An 18,832-nucleotide genomic window follows, 5' to 3' on the forward strand; every position below is an offset into this window, starting at 1 on the left:
TCCAGTTCTTATGTCTGGCTTGATTTCTTTTGAATCCTCAGTGCGGGCCAGAGGTGTGTTTCTTAGCCGTGTGGTACAGTAACATGAACACAAGCCCAGGCTTAAATCTTCTTTTTGCCACTTATGAGCTCTGAGACTTTGGGGAAATTGCTTAACCTCTCTGGTTAATTAATTGAGAAATTTCCAAATCTGTAAAAGGGGACCCATTTTCCAGTTGCCAGGAGGATTAGATAAGATTAAGCATGTGGCATGTCGTAGGGGCTCAATAAGTGTTAGTCTCACTCCTTTTCTTTTCTTTTTCTTATTTTCACCTCTCATTTTGGAGAGGTAGCATGGTCTAACACAGTGGTTTTCAAGCAGAGTTGAATATTAGCATCGCCTGGGGAGTTTTTAGAAGAAAGGAAGCCCTAGAGTCTGATTCAGCTAGTCTGGGGACGGCCCAGGCATTGGTTGGGTGTTGTACTGTTATTATGTCTTTAATAGTCTCCAGATGTTTCTAGTGAGGAGCTAAGACAGAGGACGGCTGCTCTAGCAGAGAGGGCACGGTCTACCACTCACCAGCAACTCGACACACACTTCTCTGAGGCTCATTTCCTCATCTGTAACAACTCAAGTGAAGTGGTTGTTCTTCCAAATTAATCATGTATATAAAACTAATCGATGTATATTAAAATTGCAGAACATAGTGTCTCACATGTACTTAATATGTTGCTCAAGGATGTGAAAGAGGAAGCATGACAAGGGAAAACTCAGTTCTTACAAATTCCACCAGAAAAGGATGACCTGTCAGAGTTGCCCCAGGACCCCAGGAGTAACATCTTGTACTTGAGGTTTCCTGTTCTGTGCTGACTCTCTTTCCACATCTACACTGTAGCTATAATAGCTGATATCGAGGGATTGATGTGTCCAGGGTCAGTCAGGGAACAGCTATGGAGCAGAAGCAAAGCCCAGTACCTATTTGTGGCCTACCCTCCCACTCAGGCAGATAACCTGATGCTGAATGACCTTGCCTCTGTCTCATTGATTTTTCCCGGTAGTTAAGCTGTAAGTGATCAGTGAGAGAATGATCCACAAACAGAAAGGCATTTTACACAGCACCATTTCAAGAGGAGCCTGTTTCTCTGGCTTCAATAGCCTCTAAAAATAATAGGTCTGGAGGTAGTTTGTTTCCCTTTTCCTTCCAAAGATGACAGTACATCATTAGACCAGATTTTTCCTCATCTCCTCTCTCTGCAGTTCTCTTTAAAAGAGTTCTCATTTGAGTTCAATTGGAATTCGAGGCAGGAAAAGCAAAGTAAGTTGCAAAAGAAAACTAAAAGAGCAGAACATGTAAATTTCCAAACTAAATGGAGTGAAATTAAAACGAGGGCAGAACCGTTGCTACCATAGTAAAAACAGGCCATTTTCATAAATGTTTAATAAAGCTCATTTCACAACTGATTCAATATGGTAACCTTAGTCAACAGAGATTTGTTGATTGATTGGTAAAACATCACCGGGACCATTTTGAGTCTTAGCTCAGGGTAAAACATTTTCTAGTTACTATAGTCTTGCCACAATCACCCTAAGGTTATCTTATAGTGCGGTCTACTGAACTACACCTCTGGAATTTCCCAAATACAATGCATTCTTGAGATACCATATATTTAAATAGTTGATAAAGTTGTTGGCCTTATTTTGCTATCTTAAGCGGTAACTTTAAAACTGCACTGCCAAAATCTGTAGCTCTTTTTCTCCCACCCCCCTCACCCCTACCCCAAATATGCACACACTCACACAGACACTCATGCCATGGTAGCTGTCCGCTCCACTCCTCCCAGGTGGCTGGCTCAGAGGCTTCTCAGTCTTTGGCTCCAGGAGTCTTTACCAGGCTTTTGATTCCTCTCTGAGCATTAGGAGGACTCTAAGAGCAAGTGCTCTCACCAAGGGTGCTCCTTGGCATTTGAGCCAACTCATATTTGCAGCTTATCACTTTTCTAACCTTGCATCAAAACTTTCCATGGATTCCCATCCTCTGAAACCTATTCCCAGGGTCTCTGCAGAGGAAGGAGAGGCCAGGCCTTGCTCCCAGTGGGTGGAGAAGCTGGCGGGGAAGGGCATCATCAGGACTCTCACCTCTTGCGGGTGGGGGGCCGTACCGTGGTTAATTTCTGTCCCCCCACCACAAAGGATTGTTGAGCTCTAGCTTGATCTTGCCTTTCAGTGTTTATTGTATTTGATGATGCAACATTTACCACTCCCTGCAGTCTCTACAAATATCTAAGGGCTGCCACATGCAGTCACTGTGCTCAGAATTGAGAATACGCAGACATGGTACCCAGCCCTGCCCCACAAGCTTGTGGTCATATGATTTCTGTGGTATTATTATTATAATATCATCTCCTGGTCACCTTCAGCCCCTCTGGCTGGTCTTTCTCAGCTTCCAAAGACTCCTTTCCCTCCACCTGGCCCTTCAGTACTGGTCCCCCAGGGTTCCATCGTGGATTTCTCTTCTTTCTCTATACACCCTCCCTTGGGCAATTGAATTCACACCTGGGACTTTAAAAACTGATTGAAGCAGATGACTTATTTTGGATTTCTAGATTGGACTCTTGCACTCGGTTTCTACTTGCTTTTTAGACATCTCCATTTGGTGGTCCCACAGATATCTTAATCTCAAAATGTTGTAACCTTATACTCGTTACCTTCCCCACAAATCTGTTTCTTCCCTCTTTTATTCCCTGTCCTAGGGAATGGTGCTATGGTTCTCTCACCCAATGAAGATAAGTGTCTCCTTCAAACCCAAATCCAATCAGTTACAACCTCCATGGACTCTACCTTCTAGATACTTTTTAGATCTGTTCCCTTCTTTCCTTGTCAGTTGCCACATTGATTCTGGTCTTGCCTGTTGCCAATTCTATTCTATAGCCTTCCAAACAACTTTTTCTAAAAGTTAAATCCTGCCATATCATCTCCCTGCTAAAAAATCACCCAATGCCTTCACTTTGCTTACAGGTCAAAGTCCAAATTCTTAGGATGATTACCAAGCACTTTCCAATCTGGCCCCTGTCTACCCTTCCAGGTTAATCCTCAGCTATGGTCCATCACAAGGCCAACATCCTAGCTGCCCTGGGCTTGGCATATTACCAAATACACTTGTTTTCCTATTCTTCTGCATCCAGTTCCTTTGTCTGGAATCTTTCCCCTCTTTCACCTGGAGAAGGCCATCTTCCTCTAGGCATCTTTCTCTAGTCATCTTGGAGACACAGCCCATGTCTCTTTCTCTCAAAACCATCCCTAAATTCCCCCAATTAAGAGGGCTTTTCTCCTAGTGTTCTTAAAGGTCCTCAGGGGATATAATACACTTCCCACATTATACTATTTATTTCTTTCCCCTTCTAGACTATATTCCTTAAAGGCAAGTATCAATGTCTCAGTTACATTTTACTCTCCCAGTCCCTAGCACCTAGCATTCAATAAATATTTGCTGAATGAATATAAAGGTGATGCTTGGATGAAAAATAAAAACGAAATAAACTTATGAAACCTTATTCTTAAAATGTAAAAGTAACTCAAGTGAGCCCACTCGTGTATCCTGCTCTATGTTTTACAGAGGTTGATGGTGCGAGGCCCTGGCCATGAAGGTGAAGAAGGAGCCTCTGGTTTGAGCCATTTCCATGACAGCTGGCACCTTACAGCCTCTTTTCTTCTTGAACTGGGAAGGAACATGGCAGAGTTTAACTCGATTTTTATTTCTTTTTAATATTAAAAAAATTGTGTATTTTTAACCGATAAATAATAATTATATATATTTGGGGAGTTTTACTTTAGAAACAATACTTTTTACCTGCTTTTACTCACTTGCAATTTTTCCTAGTCTTAATTACTTTAAAATCATCTACTCCCCCCTCAATAAAAACTAATAATTGACACCAAATAAATTAAAGATGAGAAAACTAAAAATAAATGTAGAAACTAGAAGCAACTATTAATGAAGATCAAAGTGGCTGTGTATCTAAATTAATTTCACTGACTGATTTGGGGGACGGGTTAATAAAGATGTTAATAGTAACTCCCCAGGAGCTTTCGGCAACGTTCCAGAAGTGAGACAGTAATGAGCCCAATCGAGGTTCACAGATGCAGCGAACGCCGGTGGCTTCATTAGCTGCAGCGAGGGAGGCTGCTGGAGTCCCAGGGTAGGGACTTCACTCAGATTAAGTTCCTGAAACATGTCGCCAAGCTCACAGATTCTAAAATCAAGTCTGGGTGGAAAGACATAATCATTTTGAAATGGATTTGGAAAAGTTTTATTAGCTGATCCTCAGTCTAGGGCATTGTTTGAATTATCAGATTGTAATATTTGCCCTTTGCTAGTTGGAAGGTAAAGTGGAACACTGCTAGGAATACCACCTTGGAGTCTAACAGGTCTGGATATTCTGGGTTACCCCCTACCTCACCAGGTGACCCTAGGCAAGACACACACCTCTCAAAGCCTCAGCTCTAAAGTCTATAAAGCAAGGATGATAACAGTGTCCCTATCTGATCAGGCTGCTGTGAAGCAAAGTAAAATATTATATGTAAAGTGCCTAACTCCTAGCTAGGGCTCAACAAATAGTAGTTATTATTACTCAGTAGTAATAAGGTGAATAATAACTTGTGTGTTCTTTCTTGGCAAGGCAGACAGAACAAGAACTTTTAGAATCCTAGAGGGTGCAGTTGGAACTGGAACCCAGATTTTTTAAGTCCTAGTCATTGATTTCATTTCACAAATATCTGTTGACTACTATTATGTATCAGTAAAGGGGCATGTGTTGAATACTAGAAACACTATGTTTGCTCTACAGAAAGCTTTAGCACTTTTTCCACTATACCATGTTTGGGTGAAATTAAATAACACTGATGCTATCTGTGATTTAGTAGCCTTTACTGCACACCCAATTATGTAGGATGTAGATAACAAAGGTTCTTCCAGGGAAGGACCCTGTGGGCAAAGGATGGACAGACATCTTACTGCAGATCAGGTATGGGGACAGAATGGACCCATTACCAGATAGGGATGGCCTTAACAAGCCCTCGGACTGACTTAGGCAGGTGTTTGAAAACTGAGAGTCTGCTTTTATGAGGTAAAGATTCAAGTAAAGTTTAAATCAAGCAAGCAAAAACAAAAGTCAGTTCTGGCGCCAGGAGGTGTGCCTGACATCTAGAAGGAGGCCAAGATTTTTAAGGGAACTAAACAATAAGAAACAGAGATGGCATCAGTTCTTACGCACCTGTCATTAGGTCTGAACCATGGCAAGTCACTGTGCAGCTGAACTTCCAGACTGTGTACAAAATAGAATGGGAACTAGCTTGCATTGAGCACCTACTAAAAGTTAGGCACTATAGCAGATGCAGTTCAATAATTTCATTGATTTCTCAGAACGAACCTGCAAAATGAGACAGAGGGACCCACGATGATTAATGAAAGGAGAACAAGGTGTGGATGCAGATCTGACCCATCTCCAACCACAAAATGCCTCTGTGTAGGTTTAGGAGAAAGCCTCTGTTTCCTCATCTGCAGAATTGGGCCAGTCCATCCAGCACTGATCTTGGCAATTATGTATGTTCTGTGCCTGGCACATAGGGAACGCTTTTAAAATGAAAGGATTTCTCCCATTCTGCAGATTAGGGAATTGGGAAATAAGTAACTGCCCCAAGTTCCCTCAGATAGTAAAAGGGGGAGCTCAGACTACAGTCCCACGTAAGAGTTGATGCCCATAGTTAAAGCCTCTCTTATCAGTATCTTTCCCCTTAGTTCGAGCCACTCCCTTGGCTGACAGCTGATGCCGACACAGATGCACATCTGCGCTTGTGTTCACAGCAAACACATAGACACTTGCTCAGAACCCCTCCAGCCCAAAGCATAATGGCTATTTATCATCCCCATGGGGACAAGGATTATTTTAGATTTTAATCATCATCTGTCCGATAGTGGTGTCAGATGCAGTGAAGCTCTTACATTAGATTTCAGGTCAAAATAAGACATTCTTGGAGTGAGGCTACATTACTGTAATATTAATACAATGCCGTCCGGTATCAGTTTGCTAGCCCTGTTGTTTCTTGCTTCCACCTGGTGGTCAGAAGTTGATAAAGCAAGCATGCTGAAAAACAACCGGGTGTCAGCAGGATCCCTCGGCCTGTCGTTTGCGGTACATCTGATTCTGGTCCCTGCGCGGCTTTTAGTACCGTTTTCCTGCCTTTTGATTTCCACTAAGTTCCTCCAGTGGAAATATTTCCCATGTGCAGTGTTCCTTCCTCGGACTGAAAGAACTAGGATAATCCCGGATGCTTCCCCGTGGCTGAACTCATGTCACAAATCAGGCATGATTTTCAGCAGAAATTTCTTTAAAAGTTTGAAGGCCTCTGTGGACCCTATTCCCTTCTCTATGGGAACAAGCATCAAAGAGACAGGAATAAAATGCTTTGCACGCACATCAGGAACTAATTGCCAATTTGGCAAATGCATTGACTAATGTCATGCACTGTTATTTCTAAATCCTCTCCTGTCCTTGACCCCCAGTATCTAGATGTAAACTTGGAACCATTAGTGGAGAAGGATAAAGTCTTCTGGTGCCTCAAATGGAATTGAGAGGGATTTAAACTCAGCGCTTTTGAGTGTGGTGAAATGAACCCAGCAGTACATTAATGCTAGGATTTGAGCTCACACAGCGTGAGCGCTTTCAGAAACTGTGTTTAAGGAAGCAAACAGAGCTACGACAGACCCTTTCAGTGGAGCAAAAGGAGTTGGATGAAACAATCAATGACACATTAAAAACCACAACTGGGCTGCAATCATGTGGGCAGGGAAAAAAAGTTTCTCTTTATCACAGGATCTTTGCATCTAATGAGATGGTGACTGGACAACCTCCAGAGGAGTAAGGCCTCTGTTTACTTTAGCTGAGAAATGTCTAAATATTTAGTTGATTCTCTTAAAAGCCCTACACGATTCTGTAGCAAACCAGTCTCTAAGGTATGATCTTATCAGCTCTATATTGCCATTGGGGAAAAATCTATTTAAAGGAAATTTGGAAAAGAGAAATCAGAAAATACGATTGAGAAAGTATGCTAACTTTTTTTCTGTCTCAAAATTAACTATTTTTAATGTCTCTCAAATACTTAGTTTAGGACCAACACCTTGGCAGTTAATACTTTCTCTTAATTGGCTCTAAATAGTTCTCCGCTTCTTATATATGCTTCATTCCTATTAGTTGTGATGGTGAAACGACATGGTAGGGTTTGGCACTGTCCAGGTGGCCCCGAAGTGAAAATGGGGAGGGGGGTGGAGGGTGTGTAACTACGAGGGATTTTTCCTGGGAGTGGCAGAAGGAACTAAGAAGGCTCGAGGAACTTTATAAAAATGTCTACAGGGAATCCACCTTTTGAATGCACACTACTGTCTTGCAGATTTTAGCCAAGATGAACACCCAGTTTGCTTTAAGCTTCTGGGATCTGCGCAGCAAATCCAGACCATCCCAGATATGGCATCCACTGGGGCTTTCCCCTTTCCCTACTTTCTGGTAGTGGAACCCCCTCCAGCACGCCTCTGTATTATTGCTTCCTGTGGACTGTTATTAAGGGTCATCACGCTCCCTCCCCTCCCCCACTGCAGGAGGCCCGCGCAGCCCAGTCCCCGCCAGCTTGATTAATGTGTCTTGGCTAATTGTGTGAAAGACGGCAGCCCTTTAGCAAGTGTGACCAGTTTATTGTTCAGCCAATCAGGGGCGCCTCAGTTAGCATGTGAAAAGGAGGTGTGTTGCCGGGGGAGGGTGAGTGTTCTGGCGGCTGAGTCAAAGGAGGAGCGTTTTGGGGGGTCACAGAGCAACACCCACTTCTTTGAGGGGATGTTACTATGCTCTACTAAACCTGTAAACCTCTTACTCAAAGCACTTTTTTTTCTCCTCCCTCTTTTTTCAAGATTTTTTTTTCCCATGGTGCAAGCAGGCATGACACTGGCTACTCTGCAGATGGAGTTCACGTTCCAGGGTCTTTAATATTTCACTTTTATATTTCTGTTAGAGAATGATCCTGCTGAGAGTCTGGGAATCTGTGCTCGTCAGAACCCCCTCACTGACACTTGGATATATTGCTCTGAAAGCTATCCCAGGAGAAAAGATTAAACAAAAAAAAAAAGCGCCTACTTTTCAAAGCCTACTTCTCAATCTGCCCACATCAAAATAAGACAACTGGCCCTTTGAAGTAGAGGACACAGAGTTCTCAGCCAGCTTGCTTAAAATGGGGAGTGGGGGAGAAGGAAAGAAAGGAAGGAAGGAAGGAAGAAGGGGACTGGGAAAGGGAGGGAGGGAAGGAAGGAAGGAGGGAAGGAATGAACGAACAAGGAACTAGTCTCTAAAATGATACAACTCTCTTACCTTGCCCAGATTTAATCAGGCACAAGAGTCTGAATTGAAGGCAAGGAAACCTACAATCCTGTTCATCAGAGCCCCAAGAAAACAGTTAACTGGTCAGAGAAATCTGTCCAGCTGGGTCAGCACCAGGTGATTTTTTTCAAAAACCTGTATAAACAGAAACATTACTGTTTCTGTTCAGCGAAGTTCGGACAAGGCCTAGAAATGGCAGGGTGGGCGTGGATGGACACGGTGTGGTCCTCCAAGTTCTGAACAATTGGGTTCCCTCAAAATTGTACTGACTGAGTTCAAAGTTCGGGGGCTCTTACAAGTACTTAGAAAGAAAAAGAAAGGAATGGAAATCTTATCCAGAATGGTGTTTGTTGACACAGTTCTCATCAGGGACATTTTTTGGCTCCCATCTTGTCTTCTGCTCCACTTAAATCACTGGGTTCAAGCGTGTGGAAGCAGCAGCAGCAGTTCAGGCATGGAGACGGGAGGGGCGGACTCAAAAGGGACTTACGATTCACGTAAGAGGATGTTCCCGGAACACAGATGTTGATGATCCTTTTAAAACACAGTCCTTAGGATTGAGTTATCAATAGTGCTGACCTCACGCCCAAGATACGCTGGACTTCTAAGATTTCCAAATGCAGAGTTAGACATCTTGGCTATGGCTAAGATGTCTTCCATGGAAGCATGGCACACACGTGAGTGCCCCAGCAACAAGGAGAACTGGTGAAAGTGTGGATGAATGAACACAAATCCAAACTCTAGAGATCCAAGAATCCATATCCATACACGCAGCCCCGGCACATGCCACAGAGCCTGGCAGATAGTAGGTGCCTGAACATTTTTGACTTATTTAAATTAAATTGAATCCTTATAAGAAAACCAATGCAGAGTAAGAGTCCCTATTGATGCTAAGCCTGGATAATTTTCTTCATAAATAGAAAAATTGTACATTATTTTGAAATAACAGCAAAATTAAAAATGCAACATATTTCTCTCTGTTTTATTGGAACCCAGTTATCTTATTTAGCACAGAATCTGGCAGGGAAGCACTTTGGCCAAGTTTCTATTATTATTGTTCTCACCAAGACCTTCTATATTAAGGATCACTGTTTATTGGCCGGACCAACCTGAAACCCAAATGTCTGAAGTTTGGGGAGCAGCATATGCTCACCACAGTAGCTTTGTGCTGACATCATCTAAGTTGTTTCCTGCAACCCATCTGTGACCCTAAACTTCTGCTGGCATCCATATTAGGAAGCTGAGGGAAAACGGAGAGCAGAGCGGACAGGGAGAAGTATAGTCAAGGTGGAAAAACATGGGAACCAGTTTCTCCTAGAAACCGTGGCAGCTGGAGATAGGAGCAATCAAAGACTGGACCACAGTCTCCACAGAAGCTTGTTCTTTTTTCTATCTCAGACCAACGGAAACAAGCACTATTCCAAGCCCTGTGGCCAAAGAGTGGCATTTTTCTTAGGCACTAAACTCTAGCAAAATAGTTAGAAATCATAAACCGTTTGACTATAAGGCCAAAGCAGCTGAAAGGATTTCACAGTTAGTCTTTAGCTTGCTGTAGGGGCTCCATAATCCCGGTTGGTTCAAGATGTCTGATCCCTGTGTAGAGCTGTTTGAACAAAAGTATTAGATGCTAGAGAAAAAAAGAAAAAAAAAAAAAAGGCCCCAGCTCTCCATGTCTTTAGTTTTCTTCTTTAATTACCTTTTTAATCTCCCTACAATTTCTTGCTCTCATGACATCCTTCCAGGATAATCTCATATCAAAGTAATGACAATAATTTGGGAAGATGTTGTTTCTTAGTGATGAGACAATGTGAGACTACAAAGACTAGACAACCTGGCTTGCAGCATATTCATCTTAATCTTGTCCGTATCTGTATATGTCTATTTTTCCTTTAATCCTGCCAGTGAGAGTCCAGCTTTGGCATGGCCTTTATTGGCTTCTCCCGCTTCTGATATGGTCCTTCATCCTGTCGCTCATTGCTTGTCTCCTCCCTTCTGTCTGAACATCCTTAAAGTGACTATTGAGTAATCTGGTCCCTCTGGTGTAGCCTTGGAGCAACTTCTCAAAGATGTCCCCCATGAACAACACCTCCAACACTTCCAAATCCACCCCCAGGAGCCAGTCTTGGAGGACTGAACATGACACAAAATGACTGTCATGTCTAGAGGCAATGGATGAACTCTTGATAAATATAATCTAAAGACATCTTACCTGGCCTGCCCTAGGCCTAGTGAGCCTCTACCTTCCCTCTGTTACATTAGCTTTCTTTTTTTCCTTAAAAAAATGTTTTTTTTAGAGACAGGTTCTCTCTGTGTTACCCAGGCTGGCTTGAACTCCTGGGCTCAAGCGGTACTCCTGCCTCAGCATCCCCAGTAGCTGGCCTTACAGGTGCACAGCACTGCACCTGGCCAAATTTTCTGTTTATGCTTTATGAGTATAACAATCTAGAAAAAAGTTCATAATAGTTATGGGGCTCAAAAGTGAGACCATCTTTTGAGTTGTTCTCTTGAGCCACTGGATATTTGAAAATGGATATGGAACCCATAGTAAGAGTCATTTCAAATTCTCTTTAGCTTCTAGCATATGTTTTACAGAGTTGGGGAACTGATCCAACCTCAACCATTATTTCAGTGTCCTCCTAATACAAGGATTAGTCAGGGAATATATGAATCTACGAATTCATCTAGGCCTATCTTTGCTGTTGAGTTCATAAGACCCTGTTAGTGTAGCCAATGCTTTCCTTACGTTACTATTAATATAATAATTCTTAGAGCATTCAGAAGCTAAGATCAATATTACCTGGATTGTAGTTAGGTAGCTTGGAGACTCCAGGCCAGGTATCTTCTGTAGGGACTCCCAATACCTATATGAAGACAAAGAAAGACAAAGAAAGGTGAAGGGGGAGATGAGGTGGATGGAGGAGGTATGGAGACACAGAGGACAGAGCAGGGAGGAACAAGGAAGAATTAGACATATGTCACATTATGCCAGCTGATGTCTACTAGAAAGAAATTTAGTCTTTCCAACGCTGGTAGTTTCTTGGGCAAAACCATAATGTATTCCTATGGTCCTGAGCCTGTGTCCTCACTGACTTGTTGTTCTGAGGCAAAGCATACGGCCTTGCTTAAAGTTATATTCTCATCACTAAATATTTCTTACACGGTCACCATGCATTAGAATGCCATGTTGGGAGTTAGGGACATAAAGAAGCAGGAGTAACTGTCCTTTTGCCTAATATCAGATGACCATATGTATATTGACAAGAGACACTTGACAGCTTAAATTACGCCTCAGCACAGGCATTCAGCTGTTTCCCAATATGCTCAGAATGAAAAGGATTCAGATTACTTACCTCCAGGCAGTGGAATGTTGGCTAAAGATGACCTCAAACCTAACTGTAGTCCTTCCTATCAAATTCATCTCATCTGTTTGTTTTCCCTGTGGCCAGCAGCTTGGAATATGGTATTGGGTTTTCCACTGGTGGATTGTAATGGTAACAATATCACTTTGAAAAAGAGCTGGCCTATGCTTTGGATTACCAAATTGAAACTCTAGTTTTTAATTAAGATATATGAAAATAAAAGTCTTTTGGAGTACAAAGCCAAAACAGCTCAGATTTTGGATGGAGCCGTCACCATGATTTTCCCAGTAGGCATTATGTTACCATTCTTTTAAGATAATCATAAAAGCCCATAGCCGGTTATATCTGTGAGCCAGAATAACATTGTTTGGTGAAATTCTAATAAAACACTAGTAGCTTTTATTACACTACTGCAATATATAACTTTTTCAGAAGGATATCTCATTGTAACTCTTTCCAGAAGCATCTCTCCCAGAGTCTAGTGGATCCATCTATAAAATGCTGCATATAGATGCCCGCCCAATTGTTACGGCAGGAAGTCAATTGCCCAAAAATAACTGAATATAATCAATGAAGAAGCTGAAACCTTAATATTGATCAGCTTGCTAACTAGGACTCTGGCTGAGAGGTATACTTTTTGGTGCTTGTTAAGCTTGTCTTCAAACAAAAGAAGTGCTGTTTTCCCTCATATACATAAAAAAATCATGCCACCCAGTAAAATCTTTCTTCTTTGATCCATTCCCTAAATGAACTGAACAGTAACTGAGAGGATTATAGGCTTTTCCTATCAACCACCCTGAACCTGAGGGAACACTAAGAATCCTGGAATCCATTTTGAAAAACCAACGGGACTAATTCTTCTTTTGTGGGAGGCGGCCAGGGGATGGGCAGCTAATTCTTTTCTAACCTACCATCGTATATACTTGCACAGAAGCATGTGTAAACAACTGGTTGTGATTCCCATGTATCCATACATCCCTCTTAGCTGGCAAAGAACAATGAAAAGAAAGTAAAGATAATGAAGAGAAAACAATATATAGCATTACATTCTCGTTTTCTCTAAGGTGAAATTTCCCAGAATTCCCAAAAATTATACTATATTTAACTAAAGCCAACAACAAAAGCCAATGGATATCAAAAAGTTTTTTAAATCTTATGTTCAAAGCTTCAAGCTTGAAATGTTAAAAGTTTAAACAAAAATTCAATATACTTGATTTGGAAATTTGATGCTCAGTTTTTATTTGAAAGTTATTGAATTATTTTTCACTTGAGGAAGTTACTAAATCTCCCCTTCACTGTCTGGGAAACTGAAAACCAAAAATTGTTGATTTACTCCCTCCCTGAAAGCTCTTAAAAGGCAGCTAGTGACTGCTATGTTTTAAACCACAGTGAGCAACAGGGACTGTTTATCTGGCTTTGTTGGAATGGAAACTAAAGGCATTTTGATTAACGGATTTAAAGTCTTCATAATTTTTTCTGATTTTAGAAATAAATCCAGGATTATTTGCAAAAAAAACTTATTGAAAGAATTACAGTCTTAAAAATTGGTCAGAAAGTGATGACAGCTATTATTTAGATGTACACACACACTCATACACATACACACAGGCATTTCAGAAACACGGTAAAATAAAGATTCAGGACTTCTCAATATGTCTTTATTCCTAAAAGTGAGATCTTAGAAAAATGGAGAGGAAAATTGTGGTTGGGAGATTTAGAATGGACCCATTGCTTTCAAAGGAGAAATTCCAACATCAAATATCATAGAACTTGAAATAGGTTTCCTATTTTCATTTGTGTAGACCAGATTTGGTAAAACACAAATTCAGTAACTATTCACAATCTATATAATTTTCCAAGCTTCTTCATAGGCAACAAAAAATGAAAATAGACAAACTGGAATATATCAAATTTAAAAGCTTCTGCACAGCAAAGGAAACAATCAACAGAGTGGGGAGACAACCTATAGATGGGAGAAAATATTTCCAAACCATTTATCTGATAAAGGGTTAATATCCAAAATACATAATAGCAAGAAAACAACTCCATTAAAAAATGGGCAAAGGATCTGTTATGATTTGAATATATGTGTTCCCTCCAAAATTCATGTTGAAACTTAATTCCCAGTGCAACAGTATTAAGAGGTGAGGCCTTCAGTAAGTGATTAGGCTGTAAGGGCTCTGCTCTCATGGATGGGAGTGATGCCCTCATAAAAGGGCTGGAGGGAACTAGCTAGGCCCTTTTGTTCTTCTGCACTTCTATCATGCGAAGACACAACATTCATCTCATCTGGAAGAAGCAGCAACAAGGCACCATCTTGAAAGCAGAGATTGGGCCTTCACTAGACACTGAACCCACTGGTGCCTGGGTCTTGGACTTCCCAGCCTCTGGAGCTGTGAGAAACAAATATTTATTCTTTATGAATTGCCCAGTCTAAGGTATTTTGTTATAGCAGCAGAAATGGACTAAGATAGGGCTTCAGTAGACATTTCTCAAAAGAAGACATACAAATGGCCAATAGATACATAAAAAAAAATGCTCAACATCACTAATCATCAGAGAAATGCAGGATAAGACCATGGTGAGATATCATTTCATGCCTGTTAGAATGGTTATTATGAGAAAAACAAAAGATAAGCGTTGGTGAGGATATGGAAAAAAGGGAACACTTGCATACTATTTGTGGAAATATAGTACAGCCATTATAAAAGATGGTATGGATGTTCCTCAAAAAATTAGAAATGGAACTACTATATGATATAACTATCCCACTACAGGGTATGCATCCATAGGAAATGAAATCAGTGTGTTGAAAGGATATCTACACTCTCATGTTCACTGCAGTATTACTCACAATAGCCAAGATATGGAGTCAACTTAAGTGTCTATCAAAAGATGAGTGGATAAAGAAAATATGGTATATATACATAATGGAATACTATTCAGCCTTAAAAAGGAAGGAAATTCTGTCATTTGTGACAATATACATGAACCTGGAAGACAATATGCTAAGTGAAATAAGCCAGATATGGAAAGACACATGGAAACTAAAAACGTTGAGCTGGGTGCAGTGGCACATGCCTATAGTCTCAGCTACAGCTACTTGGAAGGCAAGAGGATCACTTGAGCCCAGGAGTTTGAGGCTGCAGTGTGCTATGATCATGTCTATGAATAGCCACTGCACTCCAGCCTGGACAACACAGCAAGATCCCATCTCTAAAAAGAAAAAAAAATGATAGGAGCTACAATATTCTCTTTACATTTTGTTTAAAGAACTCGCAGTTTCATGGAGCTAGAGAATCAAACATTCTGAGATCCAAAAAGGTTGGTTACATGACTTGTTCTACCTCATACCAGAAGTTAGAGCTGTGTTCAAAACTCATGAATTCTGACTCCAGGCCGTTATTATTTGTAATATGTTTACTTGTTTTAAATTTGTGATGAGTTGTCTTAAATGTCAAAATAAGTTCCTTTGATTTACTGTAGTGTGATCAGGATAATGGTAGATGTGGACGTGGCTTCCTAGGCAGGACTGTCGGACTAACATGCTAAGACATGTTTGTTTCTGGTGTGTATCACTCATTTGTTAGTACTTTACATTCAAATCCAAGTCCAAATTCTTTCATTTACTGAATTGCCTAAAACATCCTTCAGATGGCCAGTATTAGTCACCAAGGCCAGTCCTGGAAACTTGAACTAATAACTAGAGAGTCATCAGGTCTTAGGAAACATCTAGCCCACTCTTTCTGTTCTGTGATTTCTAAGTGCTGTGCTAAATACAAAGAACTGTAAAATGATTGCTTTTGAAGTGCATGGTCATTTAAAAATAGTATGAAATATTTTAAAAATCTGTTTATATACAACTCCTCAAACACTGATAGCATATAAGGATATACTCACATTCTTTTCAAATATATTACCTTTCAAATATACTAATAGCACATCTTATTTCAGTATTACAATTTATATTAATTTACATGTATACATAGTTTCTGTTTGTTTCACACATATTTACGTACACTTCACTCATCACCCCACCTAGAGTGAACAACATTCGAAAATACAGATCATGTATTTTTCTTATTCTTTTCTTTTTTCATTGGTTTATACCTTCTTACATGACCTTGTAGAGTATTTATGGTGAATGTTCACTAATGTTGTTAAACAACTAGGAAAACTCTTCAAATATGACCTTCTGTTAGGGATGATGAAAAAGTTCTAGAAATGGGTGGCGGTGATGGTGGCACAACAGTGGGTATATACTTAATGCCAATGAACTGTACATTTTAAAATGGTTAAGATGGTAAATTTTGTTATGTATATTTTAGTACAATTTTAAAAATCACCAAAGAAAGGAAATATACAGATGACAATATTATGACTATAGTACTACATAAGGGACATAAAACAAAGCATATCATGGTGCAAATGAAGTAAGGATAAATAATGAATAAAGAAATGAACCACACACGCACACAAAGGCACCTTGACACCTTAGGAATTTGGTTGCGGATGAGCATGATAAATAGTATGCTTCTCTCATAACTAACACAGAAAGCCGCTGTCTTATCAGGCTGCTATGAAAATGTAGTGTCTTATCTTCAGTTGACAAAGATCCAGGGCCAAATGGTAGAATTAGAACTGGAGGTGGCAAGGCAGGGACATGGCTCAGTATGGCAGAAATTGTCCTGGGAGGTTGACACAACAGTAATAATAGGGCCCAGGAGACCCAAATGTCATCAACGAGATGGATTCATGGGCTGCTGTGGGATCAACAGGGGGCTTCCTGACCACGCATCCCCGAGGGGCTCATACCTGTGGCACACACCACAGTTTCTACAACCTTAATATCTCAAAGCAGATGGACTGCTTCATTTGTCTGTAAGGCAAATTTGTTTCAAAATTTGAAATGCAGATATTTCATTTTCTTAAGAGGAATTATTCTCTTACCTCCCAGATCTTCTCCAGCTGTTCAAGGATGTTGGAAACCCCAGGAAATAAAGGTTGACCCTGGAACATTTCAATAAAGATGCAGCCTGCACCCCTAGCAAAGGAAACAAGAATAAACCTGACACTTTCAAAGAAATCATACATGCAAAACCGGACTACTAGAATTTCTCCTCCTGAGAAATACTTTAGGGACAGTTAAATAGGAACTACATGATATTAAAAGTGTTGGGCCAAAAACCAGGCCCTGTGTCAAACAAAAAAAAAAACAGCCCACAGCTTTTTGTTAAAATGGAATACAACTATCAGTATAGTTAACCAACATTTTAGGTCATTCAAGCTCGTTTTATGAGAAGAGGGGAAAGTACTGCATCCCCAAATTGCATACCCCTTTTCACTGAATCTAAGATGCTGTCATTGTAAGAAGCATCATTATTTTATGTTATCATTAAGAAACAAAAAACTGCAAGTTAAACTACGATGTGATCAGAATGTTTATTTATACTTATTGAAAGGGCTGTTGTAAGTTTAATTAGATATAGATTGCTTTATTATATATCATATTTGTACATGCAAATTTAAGTGAAATAAATTGGTTTAGGTATTCCTAAAACATTTTCACATTCAGCATTTGACTTAGACTCTTTGATGTCTGTGTTTACCATGGTATCATCCTCTATATTAAGAGTTTGATGATGCAGCATTTCTTAAAATAATCCGTAAAAGAACTAAGAGTCATTGGTGCCGGGCTCCTAAACTGGCTTTGCAGTTCAGTAGCATTAGCTTACTTTTGACTCCTGCTTAAAGAATGTTGCTAAACATGTCTGATTCCCTTCTTCTACACAACCATTTGCTTCCTAGGGGTTCAAAAAAGAAAAAACAAAAAAAAAGCTCTCTTGCTTGAATTGCTTGCAGGGTTTAACTCCAAGTCACCGACACCCTTCTGCAAGGTTTTGCTTTTTTTTTCATTATGCAAGTTTTGATGCCAGTTCATTTGAAATTCACACACGTGCAATCCTAACTAGTCACAACTGCATGAGGCCTGGCTGGTGTCTATTCTAAGATGCTACTGACTGTAAGATGCATCTTGATTTAACAGACAATGTGCACTTTTAAATAGATTAAATAGAGTAAATTGTAAATTTTATTTTCTATGTGATCACACTGGAGGATAATTCCTGGGGGACAGGAAGGGGTAAGATTTATTTTGCTTATAATGAACATTTTTATTCTCATAAGTTTTTTTTTTTTGTTTTTTTTTTTGAGACAGGGCCTTGCTCTGTCACCCAGGTTGGACTGTAGTGACACAATCATAGTTCACTGCAGCCTCCAACTCCTGGGCTCAAGCAATCCTCCTGCCTCAGCCTCCTGAGTGGCCAGGACTACAGGCATGTGCCACCATGCCTGGCTAATTTTTGTATTTTTTGAGATGTAGTCTCGCTCTGTGTCCTGGGCTGGTCTCAAACTTCTGGCCTCTGGAGACCCTCTGGCCTCAAGTGATCTTCCTGCTTTGGCTTCCCAAAGTGCTGAGATTATAGGCATGAGCCACTGCACCTGGCTACATAAGTCTTTTGAGTGTTAAAAATGGTTCAGGTGACTGATTGCAGACATTATCCTTATAGTCCCAGTTTTTTTTTTTTTTTACTCCGAATCCCTTTCACTATAATTCATAATTTTGCAAACTCCCTTAATCATTTTGCCATTTTTGTATTGCATGATAAAGAAGGGAATTTAAGTAAAACATCTTATTATAATCATATTATTAAAGATTTATTATCTTCTTTTTTCAATGATGTTAGGAATACTGCATATTATCAAGTTTATTTAAAATATGGTCGTTAATATTCATATGTGTTTATTACATATGATAAATTTTTACTTTTTCCATATGACTGTAGACACATGTTTAATTTACTTTTCATTGATTGTATAAGAGAAAGCAGATTTCTTGACAATCAGGTTTAAAAACAATTTTTATCTTGTGTCTAGTTCGGAGACAGAATATATATTAAAGAAAGAATGAAAACTGAATTGTAAAACTGAATTGTATCTTATCATATCAAAATAGACAAAAGCTAGGTCGGCCAGGCGTGGTGGCTCATGCCTGTAATCCTAGCACTCTGGGAGGCC

The 18,832-nt window shown here is 40.1% G+C and overlaps 1 protein-coding gene across 3 annotated transcripts in view; it reads right to left on the reverse strand.

Moving 5' to 3' along the window:
- CDK15 (cyclin-dependent kinase 15) overlaps positions 1-18,832 on the reverse strand; it is a 100,519-nt gene that overhangs the window by 22,629 nt on the left and 59,058 nt on the right. For all 3 annotated transcript variants that reach the window (XM_012655237.1, XM_012655243.1, XM_012655251.1), the window contains exons 9-10: positions 16,706-16,799; positions 11,194-11,257 (exon numbers count right to left, since the gene is read on the reverse strand). In XM_012655237.1, coding sequence (XP_012510691.1) covers positions 11,194-11,257; positions 16,706-16,799 — 158 coding nt within the window. The remainder of the gene's footprint in view (positions 1-11,193; positions 11,258-16,705; positions 16,800-18,832) is intronic.

This window comes from Propithecus coquereli, unplaced genomic scaffold (genome assembly GCF_000956105.1).
Source record: "Propithecus coquereli isolate 6110/MARCELLA unplaced genomic scaffold, Pcoq_1.0 Scaffold113, whole genome shotgun sequence".
Classification (NCBI taxonomy): domain Eukaryota; kingdom Metazoa; phylum Chordata; class Mammalia; order Primates; family Indriidae; genus Propithecus; species Propithecus coquereli.